General features: G+C 40.6%; 1 protein-coding gene across 1 annotated transcript in view; it reads right to left on the bottom strand.

Moving 5' to 3' along the window:
* Positions 1 to 10,499, bottom strand: part of LOC115103301 (polyamine-transporting ATPase 13A3-like) — a 37,404-nt gene extending 26,905 nt beyond the window's left edge. The window contains exons 1-3 of the mRNA XM_029624159.2: positions 10,253 to 10,499; positions 1,510 to 1,586; positions 915 to 1,091 (exon numbers count right to left, since the gene is read on the bottom strand). Coding sequence (XP_029480019.1) covers positions 915 to 1,091; positions 1,510 to 1,560 — 228 coding nt within the window. The 5' untranslated portion in view covers positions 1,561 to 1,586; positions 10,253 to 10,499. The remainder of the gene's footprint in view (positions 1 to 914; positions 1,092 to 1,509; positions 1,587 to 10,252) is intronic.
* Between the last annotated feature and the right edge of the window lie 3,209 nt (positions 10,500 to 13,708).

Below are 13,708 nucleotides of genomic sequence, written 5' to 3'. Positions count from 1 at the left end.
TATATACACACAAAACAGTTTTCAGCTGTGCTATAATAATTGCAAAAGGGTTTTCTAATGATCAATTAGCCTTTTAAAATTATAAACCTGGATTAGCTAACACAATGTGCCATTGGAACACAGGAGTGATGGTTGCTGATAATGGGCCCCTGTGCGCCTATGTAGATATTCCATAAAACATCAGCCATTTCCAGCTACAATAGTCATTTACAACATTTACAATGTCTACACTGTATTTCTGATCAATTTGATGTTATTTTAATGGACAAAAAAAAATTGCTTTTCTTTCAAAAACAAGGATATTTCTAAGTGACCCCAAACTTTTGAAAGGTAGTGTACATGCATACATATACAGACATATCTTTTTAAAATATATTTTATTTTATAATTTCCCACAAACCCTACCACTCCTCCCCTAATTGGAGTAAACTAGTGAACAATAACACTTAGGCTTCTGCTTCCAGCTTTATACGTACTATAGAGTTTTTACAGACGCAATCTATTTGACAATAGTTATGTTGTTTGTTTTTAGTTCTGGGCTTCCTCTATTTCTGATGTTCATCCAGTTGTATTTGCTATATCTTTTTAACTGTGCTATTATTTCACATTTTTACAGACACAGTATGTTTTATATTAGTTATCTTGTCGTTATTAGTCCCACCCTTCAGCTCCATTCAATCCCTCTCATCAATCTCTTAACACCATCCACATTGGATTTCTATTTGCTATATATTTTTCATCTGTGCTGTGATGTTTCACAAAAGTTATGAACCTTTCTATTCGCATAGTTTCTACAGATTATCTTTAATTTACAAACATTTTTGCTAAAAGTTTTATTATATTATGGATCGATTGACTAGGACTTTTCAAATCACCCAATGAAAGGTTATCTTTGGTGAGTAAGATTAGTGTACCGTGGATCTTAGCAGCAGTGTCTGGGACTCCCTGATGAAGGGGGTCCGTGTGCAGGTCCCTCTCACTCCCCACTCAGGCAGCCAGTAGAGCACCAGAAACAGCAGCCCCCCGGTGCACACCGCCCCAACGGCCACCAGAACCATCTTCCAGGGGCACGGCCGGTAACCCCACACCTCCTATAGACACACAATGCGATTGTGGCACATGTTGGGTCAGAGAGCAAAATTTGGCTGTAACACCTCTTGGATGGAAGCTCAGCTACTCTAGCTCCTATCCCAGGCACTTCTTAAAGGATCCGCCCCCTTTTTCCCAATGTTTACCTAAAATGACATACCCAAATCTAAGGAAGTATTAGATCAATATTAGCTAGCTATATCACGCCACCTGCTATGCTATGCTAGCGCAGCGGTAATCAGTATGGTATATATAAGGCTAAGCCTAGATGGCCTTTCACTATATATGCTTACACATAGTATCCAGTCATCTCTGATCTACATAAAGACCCTAGCTGGGCCAGGGGTAGGATCTTGGCTCTTGATGGAGTTATGGTTTTTGGACAGGCATGCATGATATGGTGTTTGTTCAGTCCCTCACCATCTCGTCCTCCAGGCCCTGGTTGATGATCTTCACGTCTTTCTTCTCCATCCTGTCAGAAGTGTTTAAAGGTCCCACTGAAACAACAGGGAACATCTTACTCAGCGTCTTGGAACTGTTTGCCATTGTAAATATTCCTGTTTGGGTAGCATGTTGGATTTAGTCTCGTTATGTTTGAATTGAAGCTGCGGTATTTGACTTGAAACTAAAGGATCCAAAAACCTGTTCTACCATGGCCCTATCACCTTTGCCTGTGGCAGTTTAGGCCCGGAATGCTGTCAAGCCATTTTTGACAAATGCGTGGATTTAATATGCTATACATTGCAAGATGGTGCCGAGAGAGATGGCAGCTTCCCTTCAAGTCCTTAGGAAACTGTGCAGTATTTTTTCAATGTATTATTTATTACATTGTTGGCCCTGAAAACCTTAAGTGTTATTAAATACAGCCGGGAAGAACTATTGGATATCAGAGACGTCAACTTACCAGCACAACCAGCACTACGACCAGGAATACGACTTTCCCAAAGCGGATCACACAGTATTTGAACTGATTCCAGAGGCCGACCCAAAACGTCAGAGGAGAGGGTGCCGGAGGCTTTGGTAGCGCGCACACCACCCACCGTTTCCGAGTATATTGCTAGCTAATGTCCAGTCCCTGGTTAACAAGGTAGATGAAATTATGGCAAGAGTTGCTTTCCAAAGAGATATCTGGAATTGTAACATACTCTGTTTCACGGGTGACATGTATAGCTCAAGTCCTTTTGTTCACCTGACCTAGAATTCCGCACAATTAAATGCCGACCGTATTATCTCCCAAGAGAACTCTCCTCGGTTATCCTCACAGCCGTGTATATCCCCCCGCAAGCGGATACCAAGACAGCCATCAAGGAACTTCACTGGTACTCTAACTTCTGCGATGCATACAAGGCACCCCCCGCCCTACTTTTGGCAAATCCCCTCCCCTAGGCAGAAACTAAAACAGGAAGCACCCGTGCTTAGGGCTATCCAACGCTGGTCTGACCAATCGAATCCCACGCTTCAAGATTGCTTCGATCACGTGGACTGGAATCTGTTCCGGGTAGCCTCAGACAATAACATTGACGTATACACTGACTCAGTGAGGGAGTTTATAAGGAAGTGTATAGGAGATGTTGTACCCACTGTGACTGTTAAAACCTTCCCTAACCAGAAACAGTGGATTGACGGCAACATTCGCGCAAAACTGAAATCACGTACCACCACATTTAATCATGGCAAGGCGACTGGAAACATGAACGAATACATACAGTGTAAAGTTATTCCCTCCTTAAGGCAACCAAACAAGCAAAGCATCAGTATAGAGACAAAGTAGAGTCGCAATTCAACAGCTCAAATATGAGACGTATGTGGCAGGGTCTACAGACAATCACGGATTACAAAAATAAAACCAGCCCCGTCGCGGACGTTGACGTCTTGCTCCCAGACAGATTAAACAAATTATTTGTGCGCTTTGAGGACAATAGTTCCACCGACACAGCCCGCTAACAAAGACTGTGGGCTCTCCTTCTCCGTGAATAAAACATTTAAACGTGTTAACCCTCGCAAGGCTGCCGGCCCAGACGTCATCCCTAGTCGCATCCTCAGAGCATGCACAGACCAGCTGGCTGGTGTGTTTACGGACATATTCAATCAATCCCTATCCAAGTCTGCTGTCCCTACCATTGTTCCTGCTCCCAAGAAAGCTAAATGACTAGGTTTGCAAAGTGTCGGAAACTTTACGATAAATTTCCTGCATTTTTCTGGAAATATTCTATGGGAAGTTAAGTGAATGAATCAAATAAGTTTGCTTATAACAGTGAACCTTTTTGTGGGATACACAAGGCAATTCTAGGTCTTGTGGCATATCTTGGTTAAACTATTCCCAATGCAATGGGATCGCAACCCTCTGCATGCACAGTACATTATTCCATCACGTGTAGTGTACTTTTCCATCACATGTACAGCTGATTCTCAAGATCTTGCACACTAATGAGATGCTATTAAGCCCACACTACTACACTGTCTGAGCCAAGGACTACATGCTTTCTGGTAAGTTTTGATTACAATACTGGGTGGAGTGAATATATTTTATGACATACATTATTTTTTTGTTAACGAGTAAATAGTAGCCTACAGCAAAGTGTGTTTAAATCATTTCTAACTTGTGGGTTTTAGCTTGCTTGAGCCTGCTAACTGAGGAGTGTTCATTCACATGTTTCCATACATGTTTCATTTTAAAACATTTATCTTACAAAGGAGTTGTTTTAATCTAATTGCTTAACTATTAATCTGTACATGGAATTGTATTTGTTTAAAAAAAACTAATTTTCTTCTAATCTTTACAGGAAAATGCCACGGGCACTATCTGATGTGTGGAGACATTTCACTGCAGCTAATGTAGAAGGAGGGGTGTGTACATTTGCAAATACTGTTCCAAATCATATGTGAAAAATGCAACAAAGATGCAGAATCATCCGGTCAAGTGCATAAAGTGCTCACATCACACCCATTGTCTGCGCTGCTCATGAATTGAATCTGCACCTCAAGGACATCATGGCACTGAAAACAAAGGATACATTCTACAAGAGAGCCAAGGAAATGGTTAGGTATGTGAAGGGTCATCAAGTGGTAGCAGCAATCTACCTCACCAAGCAAAGTGAGAAGAATAAGATCACCACATTGAAGCTGCCCAGCAACACCCGTTGGGTTGGTGTTGTCATCATATTTGACAGTCTCCTGGAGGGGAAGGAGTCTCTTCAAGAACTGGCCATATCATAGTCTGCCGATATGGACAGCCCCATCAAGAGGATCCTCCTGGATGATGTATTTTGGGAGAGAGTGGTAAGCAGCCCGAAACCTATAGCAGTAGCCAATGCATGGATTGAGGGAGACAATGCCATCCTATCTGATGTTCAGACTCTGCTTGCAGATGTAAGAGAATACATCCGTACTGCCCTGCCCACTCCACTGTTGCTCCAAGCAGAGGAAACTGCAGTTCTGAAATACATCAAAAAGCGTGAAGACTACTACTGCCTGAAGCTCATACATGCCGCAGCGTACATGTTGGACCCCAAGTATGCTGGCAAGAGCATCCTGTCTGGTGCAGAGATCAACAAGTCCTGTGGTGTCATCACTACCGTGTCTCGCCACCTTAGCCTGGATGAGGGCAAGGTTCTTGGCAGTCTGGTGAAGTACACTTCCAAGCAAGGGCTTTGTGATGGAGATGTAATATGGCAGTCGGCCAACATATCTCATCAGCCACCTGGTGGAAGGGACTTTGTGGATCTGAGGCTCTTTCCCTTGTTGCCTCTATCATCCTCCAAATCCCACCAACATCAGTCACGTCAGAGTGCAACTGGTCCTTGTTTGGGAACACACACACCAAAGCATGCAACAGGCTGACCAATACAAGGGTTGAAAAAGTGGTCGCCATCTGGGCAAATTTGAGGCTTTTTGAGCCTGACAACGAGCCATCCTCATCAGAGTCTGATGTTTAAGAGGTGGACATTGAGGAGGTCCAGGGAGGAGACATGGAGGCCTGAGAGAAAGACAACCAAAACTTTAGTTTCTAGACTATCATTTCACAGATGCATGATGAAAACGTTTTTGGGAGATGCGATGGATCATTAGGGTCATTCAATATTCCCTTTCTTTTGTTGGTCAGTGAAATCATCCCATGTGAAGAGTCAACTCATTTAATTGAACTTCAATTCGTAACAATTTTTTCCTTTTATTTCCGTTGAATCATTTGCAATTGTCTACTTATGACAAGGTAAAAGGTTTATGTTTCTGTCTCCATATTATATGGAAAATATATCCAATGCAAAAAACATCTACATGTAAATGGTATTAATATTAATTCCCATATATTTCCATTAATTCCCATACATTCCCGTTAATTCCCACAAAGTTTCCACCTCTGAAGATACCCCAAAATCTGCAATCCTATAAATGACTATCGCCCCTGTCATCATGAAGTGCTTTGAGAGACGAGTCAAGGATCATATCACCTCCACCCTACCTGTCACAGGAAGGCAAAAAAGATCATCAAGGACAATAACCACCCACGGCACTACCTGTTCACCCCGCTTCCATCCAGAAGGCGAGGTCAGTACAGGTGCATCAAAGCTGGGACAGAGAGATTGAAAAGGCCATCTGATTGGTAAACAGCCACCACTAGCACAGAGAGGCGGCTGCCTATCTACAGACTTGATATCATTGGCCTCTTTAATAAATGGAACACTAGTCACTTTAAGAATGTTTATATATCTCGGGTTACCCATCTCATATGTACTGTATCCTTCACGGTCTATTGCATCTTAGCCGCTCGGTCACTGCTCATCCATATATTTTATACTTATATGTTCTCATCCCATTCCTTCACTAGATTGTGTGTATTAGGTTTTGTTGTGGAATTGTTAGATATTAACTGTGAGATACTGTCGGATCTAGAAGCATAAGCATTTCTCCACACTCTCAATAGCATCTGCTAACCATGTGCATGTGACCAATGAAATTAGATTTGAATAACTAACATTATTGACTGACAAACTAATCTCAGACCTCCATTAAGAAAGGCTGTCAGCTCTTCAACCCTGTCTGTGTCAATAAAGACGAATGGGTTCAGGACACCCCCGCCTCGCTCTCAGAAAGCTAAACACCTTCTTTGCCCGTTTAGAGGAAAACAGAGCCGCCAACGTGGGCCACGCCGCTCACGAGGACTATACTCTCGATCTTTTGACACAACTGTCTTGTGAAGAGGGCACGACAAGTCCTCAACTGGCAGCTTCATTAAATAATACCCACAAAAAAAATAGCTCATCGTCAACAGTGAAGAGGCGACTCCAGGATGCTGGTCTTCTAGGCAGAGTTGCAAAGAAAAAGCCATGTCTCAGACTGGCCAATAAAAAGAAAAGATTAAGATGGGCAAAAGAACACAGACACCAGACAGAGGAACTCTGCCTAGAAAGCCAGCATCCCAGAGTCGCCTCTTCACTGTTGACGTTGAAACTGGTGTTTTGCGGGTACTATTTAATGAAGCTGCCAGTTGAAGACTTGTGAGGCGTCTGTTTCTCAAACTAGACACTAATGTACTTGTCCTCTTGCTCAGTTGTGCACCGGGGCCTCCCACTCCTCCTTCTATTCATTCTGATTAGAGACTGTTTGCGCTGTTCTGTGAAGGAAGTAGTACACAGTGTTGTACCAGATCTTCAGTTTCTTGGCAATTTCTCACATGGAATAGCCTTAATTTCTTAGAACAAGAATAGACTGACGAGTTTCAGAAGAAAGGTCTTTGTTTCTGGCCATTTTGAGCCCGTAATCGAACCCACAAATGCTGATGCTCCAGATACTCAACTAGTCTAAAGGCCAGTTTTTATTGCTTCTTTAATCAGGACAAGTTTCCAGCTGTGCTAACATAATTGCAAAAGGGTTTTCTAACAATCAATTATCCTTAAAATGATAAACTTGGATTAGCTAACAACGTGCCATTGGAACACAGGAGTGATGTTTGCTGATAATGGGCCTCTGTACGTCTATGAAGATATTACATTAAAAATCAGCTGTTTTCAGCTACAATAGTAATTTCAAACATTAACAATGTCTACAGTGTATTTCTGATCAATTTGATGTTATTTTAAAATGGACAAAAAATGTGCTTTTCTTTCAAAAACAAGGAAATGTCTAAGTGATCCCAAACTTTTGAACAGTAGTGTACATATATATTTATATTCCGGACTCTGACATTGCTCGTTGTGACATGTCTTCATTTCTTGTTCTTTCTTTTGTTTTTTTGTTGTTTTGGATTATGTGTGTATTGTTATTGTATTGCTAGATATATTGCTGCATTGTTGGAGCTAGAAAGATGAGCATTTCACTGCACCCGCGATAACATCTGCAAAACGCTGTACGCGACCAATAAACTTAGATTTTCATAAAGTTGTTGCAGCTTGTAGATTTTGCATTCCATCAAGAAGAGGTTTTAAGTTGACACCCTACTCCCTTAGACCAGAGGGAACATGGTTCAAGTAGGCTGGAGAGAGTTAACACAGTCTTAACCAATCACGATAGCAACAACAAAATCATATAGTTGGTGTGAAGAGGACATGTAAAATGTTTGGTGTAAACATTCTGACAGTGATAAGGGTGTTTTCCCTAGCTTCTTTACATTTAGTTGATGATTAGTCAGCTCTTCTTTACAGACGCCAACTACCAACAATAAAGGCAGGCTTTTGGCAGTGGAAGAAGCTTGAAAGAATGTAAACACACTACTTAAGTTATTTTCACCTTCGTCCTTACTAAAAGCTGGTGACCTTCGCCTAGAAGTGATATCCTCTTGTCTTGTTCAAGATCTGACTCTTCTGTTCGGTCATTTCATTTAGTCAACATTAAGCATTTCTACTTAAATAGTGGACCATTCTGTATCAGAAGCATTTTTAACTATATTTTAAGACTGGATGTGCTCAATGTCGGTCTATTTCAAACAGTAACACATCACAATACAGTAATAGCCTGTATGGCAGAGCTAAGGAGAAAATTACTTCAAATGTCACTTAAATGGTGATCCGTGTTAATCCTGACTACATTTTTGTGTAATTTACGATTCACAGTCAGAACATTATCAAATACATTGTATAAAGCCCCTTTTACATCTGTCATTGTCAGTCCAAGTGCTTTACAGATACCCAGCCTAAAACCCCATTGAGCAAGCAATACAGAAGCAGAAGCACATGGACAGGAAGAACTCCCTAGTTGGCAGGAACATACAGTAGGAAGAAACCTAAAGAGGAACCAGGCACCGAGGCGTGGTCAGCCCTCTAAGGGCTTTTCCGGGTAGAGATTTAATTTAAAGAAATGTTAAACATTTTATTTAACCTTTATTTAACTAGGCAAGTCACTTAAGAACAAAATCCTATTTACAATGACGGCCTACCCTGGCCAAACCCGGACAACGCTGGGCCTCCCAATCACGTCCGGATGTGTTACATCCTGGATATGAACCAGGGACTGTAGTGACGCCTCTTGCACTGAGATGCTGTGCCTTAGACCGCTGAGTACATGTGGCCATTAAGGCCAGATTGCTTTTCAAGATGTTCAAACGTTCATAGATGACCAACAGGGACAGATAATAACCATAATGGCTATAGAGGGTGCAACATTTTCACAACCCTTAACTTTAAGGTCGGGTTAGGGTTCTAAGTATATAGCCTACAAAAGAAGGGGATCTTTGGCCGGTGATGTTTTGTGCATTTGCCTATTATAAGTTATGTGAACATGCAATGGATAACTGATCAAAAACCATGTCTACTACCCTGATTTGATAAGAGATGGACTTCCAACTTTATTTCACCAGTTAAAGTAATAGATGGGTAATTCCACCAATTTGGTGTAACATTCTGTCATAAAGAACCCATGTTCAACTTTACATAAGGTTAAAAAAAAATTAAATGACTAGAGTAAGTGCCAAATAAAGTAACAGGGATGATGATTTCTTCTTAAAGAAGCCAGAAATCCCCTTGTGACAGGGGGAATGAAAACTTGTTGTGTGCAACAGGGAGTGGCAATTGAATGCAGGCTTCACAAAAAAAATGAAACTGTTGAAACATTTCTAGCCTGTGAATCTATGGGTTACAGGGTTGATATTTTATGCTCGACCCACTCAGTTTTCCACCACAAAACACCAGTCCATTGCCAAAAAGAGTAGAACCAGTGTTTACTCTATGATTTCACTATTAGATGTTTCTTTTGAAAACAATATGTATATTTTTATTTATTTAACCTTTATTTAACTCGGTTAAGAACAAATTCTTATTTACAACGATGGCCTGCCTTGTTCAGGGGAAGAGGAAGGAATAGCTTCACCATTTTAAAATGACAGTTCAGTTCACCTAACAGGGTTGACCTTAAAATGAGGGACAGACGTAAATGAACGACTAATCACATGAAATGAATAATAAATCTTCAGAAATGACTTTGTCAGAGCAATAAAATAGCATGGGCTTTACAATGATGGTGAACATGGAGACAGTTGGGGATTCAAATCTTCCTAGAAGTGACAGAGGGTTGGGGGAACAAGCCTTTATTCATATAAAAATATATATTTTCTTGAATTATCCATGAGGTCTATAATAAAGCCCACTTCATTTAATATAACAGGCTTGATGCACAAGTTGTACTTAAAATATCAAAGAGACGCAAAAGGCACTCTTTTCGTGGAACGACCCAGCAGTGATGGTGGTCTACTACGTTACAGTAGGAGATAATACCAACCACTTTAAATCTAGCTGTAACTTTCACTAGCTCTTGTACACACCAGTCACTGTTAGGGGCAAAATAGTTTACTTTTGTGGCTATTATTTAAAATAGTTTCAAGTAAAATAATAAACATTATCATCGTAATTTCTAGACAATTTGTCATCTATTTTAAAAACCCTTTCAATAGACTATTTGAAAGTCCACACATGGTAAATACTGAGTTTAGAGAAATATTTACCATTAGGTTACTTCACTACTGGTATATCCCACACAAGAAAAGTTAAGAGCTTTCTGGATTTCTTGCACGACAGTTTGAGTGTAACGTTCTGTTCAAACATTCACCCATAGTACATGCTACAGTTGTAACGTTGTAACACGGCTGTATGACGTAAGACAACATGTTTTTTATCTCGCTGGGTCTTGTTATATGTTCGATATTTTTTATTTATTTATAAACATTTAAAATACTCACCAGAACCCTCTGGCCTCTTGCTATCAGAAATCACTCATATTGCGGGAAAAATACGGATTCAGAATTTCACCGCGCACAAATGTCTTCTACAATTTATGTGGCCTGTAAAGTGTCCACAGAAAGGGCGCGTGTGCAATATTGACAATGTGCTGTGGTATATTCCATGCGCATACAGACCGTCCGAAACTGGTTCATTCACGACCATTGAGGAGGAAGTGAAAAACAGGATGTGAGGACACATTTTGCGTACGCCTATTTTCTCTCATTATCTTATTCTTTCCTATCGCCGTCAAACCCCCCTGGGATAGTTAAAACCAGACGGAAGAGGAAGCGAGAACTTACCATTTTTTCTGGTTCATATACAGTCAGTTGTCGCGTTCGAGACAACTGGGAACTCGGGAAAAAAACGTGGTCCGATTGACACAAATCGTTTTGAACGGTCATCCAACTCGGAATTCCAAGTCGAAACTCGAGCGTTTCTAGAGCTCATACTTTCCGACCTGAAGATCACTGACATCATATGATTTTACCTCGTTTTTTCCGAGTTCCCAGTTGTCTTGAAAGCACCATATGACCACGTTTACATGCACACCAGTATTCTGTTTTTGAGTTGATGCATATGAACATCCCATTTACAATAACCAGAATAAACTCATATACCCCGGTTTTGAGAAACCTGAATAAAATGACTGGGATATGCTTATCTAGATAGGATACTGTGGCATGTAAACGTCTTATTCCGTTTACTGTTGTTTATCGCGGTCTGCACGGGCTGTTTCGCATAGCAGGCTATCACCTTTGAAGTTCAGACGGAAACGGTAACAATTGGAATAGTAACTGAAGTCTGGACACTGACTTTAGGCCTTACATGTAGCCTATAATAATATTAACTCATGTAGAATGAAGTGTTTCTTGCAGTAAAATGTCAACTTTGTCTCGGGAACAGGAGTGGAGAAATTTTATTTATTTATTGAAAATGTTAACGTGTGCTTAGGGACCTTGTTATGTAGCCTAACCCTGATTTTATTTTCCAGCTACATAAAAGCTGAGAGTATTTAACTTTAAACCAAAATATATATCCAAGACCAACTGAAATACTATAATTTGCAAGGCTTTTCATTTCCTTCAAACCTGTCAGCGTCGCCACTCCACGAGAGAAGCAGAAATGAAAGAGAAAACCTTACCAATGTCAACTAGATTGTTGATTATGCATTTATTCTATGGATTTATGACATCATTCTGGTGAGCAAGGCTTTATTTGATATTCTAGAGCACCAGGTTATGACAGAATATAATTATAGACAAGTTGACTAACAAATAGCCTACCTAATGTTGGAAATTATAAGCAGAAAAATAACTATATGACTGAAGCTTAAAAACTTTTTTTTCCCCACCTCCTGTAAAAAAAATATTCTGTCATCCCTAGGCAGTGTCACGCCCTGGGGCCTGTTGCACAAAACTAGGATAAGGGATTAAGCCAGGATATCTTGGTGATCCTGGCTCAATTGATCCGTAATCCGGTTGCACTAAAGATGGATAGGGGCAGGAGGATATGTTATGGTATAAATTACCATGGAGATTTATTCTGTGGAGCTAGCCTGCTCCAGACCAGGCTAAATTCCAGGATCTATTTAATCTCATCCCTAATGTCAGTCAGCAGTCACCACAAATGGAAACCAATAGTTATTTCACTGCTCACTATACATTGTTATCACATATAACTAGACCCACTGTTTTTATTTAAACGTTTGTGATCATTAATTTAAATGATTTTGGATAAAAAATGATTTTTAGATGATGCTATCATTAGATAATTTACAGTTTCCCATAGACTATAAGGCTATATATAAAATGATAGAATATTAGGGCCACATAGGGGAAAAAAAACACAAGTCATAATATTGTAACCAGTTGTTTTAAAGGAGGACAGTTGTTAAAATGACAGATGTGGGGCATTTCGTGAAATTGTACTTCAGTATGGTTTCATAAACAAAGACATGCTGATGTGCCAGAATATTAAGTATCACATTGTCATAAGTATCAAAACTGTAAAAACAATATGTAGCTTTTCTGCAGAAAGAACCAGCCTCATAAATTTATGACTTTATCCTTTTTCTTCAGTGTGGCCCTAGTACTCTGTCATATAAACAAATACACATTCCATATGAATATAAAAACACAATGTGTAACATTATGTTCCTTTATTGAATAAGGACAAAACAAAGCAGGTAAACCATCAGCTCCTTTCGAAACTGAAGTCACAGTGACTCTACAAGATGGAAAGCACAGAATCCAAGCATATTATACAAAATGATACATACACATTCAAAGGTCTGTATATAACACACCCTGCATGTCTGCACACTAAAATAAATGCAGGACAAATCCATACACATCAACTGAACAGACAAATGAATGGATGCAGTAGCCTCCCTGCAGCCTTGTATTACACACAGTATACCGCACAAACATCATAAGAGGCCAAATTCGTCAAAAAACGAACCCAAAAAAAAACCCAAATTCCTCTGCCACCGCAGGACATATTTAACCAAAATTGAAAGCACACATACTAACTAAAATAATTCAACACATATTGGTCCCTCAGCAGCCGACCACTGTCGTCATCAGGGAAGATTGCCGGATTGTCCCAGTCCATGGCTGGTGGCACTCTGGGGGCCCTCTCCTTCCTCAGGCAGGCCACCTTGTGGAGGACAGCACAAGCCACAGTAATATCACATGCCCTAACAGGGCTGACCCTTAATTTGTGAAGGCAGTGAAAGCGTGCCTTCAGGAGGCCAAAGGTCATTTCAACTCTGGCCCTGGTCCTGGCATGGGCATGGTTGTAGGCCTGCTGTGCTTCCTGGGGTCTGTGAAAGGTGTCAGGAGAAAAGGCTGGCAGCCATACCCCTGTCTCCCAGCAACACACCAGAGAATTCACCTGTCAACACAAAATCTCATCATTACTACCTCATAAACACAGTGATATTCTTGACACAGCCATGATGGTTATAAATAGGGGTTGTGTGGCTTACCTTGTGATAGGCACTGATAGATTTCAGAGGCCCGAAAGATTCTGGAGTCATGGACTGAGCCAGGCCATTTTGCCACAACATTGCTGATCACACAGTCAGCATTGCAGACCATCTGAAATCATAAGATGAGGAATATTACACCAATCAATGCACATCACTGGCAATGCAGAGTGTTCGTCAATGGACAATATCAAAAGTTATGTTCACCTGAACATTAATGCTGTGAAAGGATTTCCTATTCACAAAATCGGCCTCATGGGCACCTGAGGGGCTTTTATCCTTATGTGTGTGCAGTCCACTGCACCAATGACATTGGGGAAACCTGTCACACAAAGTAATGAGTATCCTACTATGTGTTAACAGTTGTCCTGTAATTTGTAGATCCTCTTACCTGCAATCCTATAGAACTCCTCTTTGATGTCAC

The sequence above is a fragment of the Oncorhynchus nerka genome, linkage group LG20, assembly GCF_034236695.1.
Source record: "Oncorhynchus nerka isolate Pitt River linkage group LG20, Oner_Uvic_2.0, whole genome shotgun sequence".
NCBI classification, from domain to species: domain Eukaryota; kingdom Metazoa; phylum Chordata; class Actinopteri; order Salmoniformes; family Salmonidae; genus Oncorhynchus; species Oncorhynchus nerka.
The sequence above is the reverse complement of the archived record's forward strand: the minus strand, read 5'-3'. Positions and strand labels throughout refer to the sequence as shown.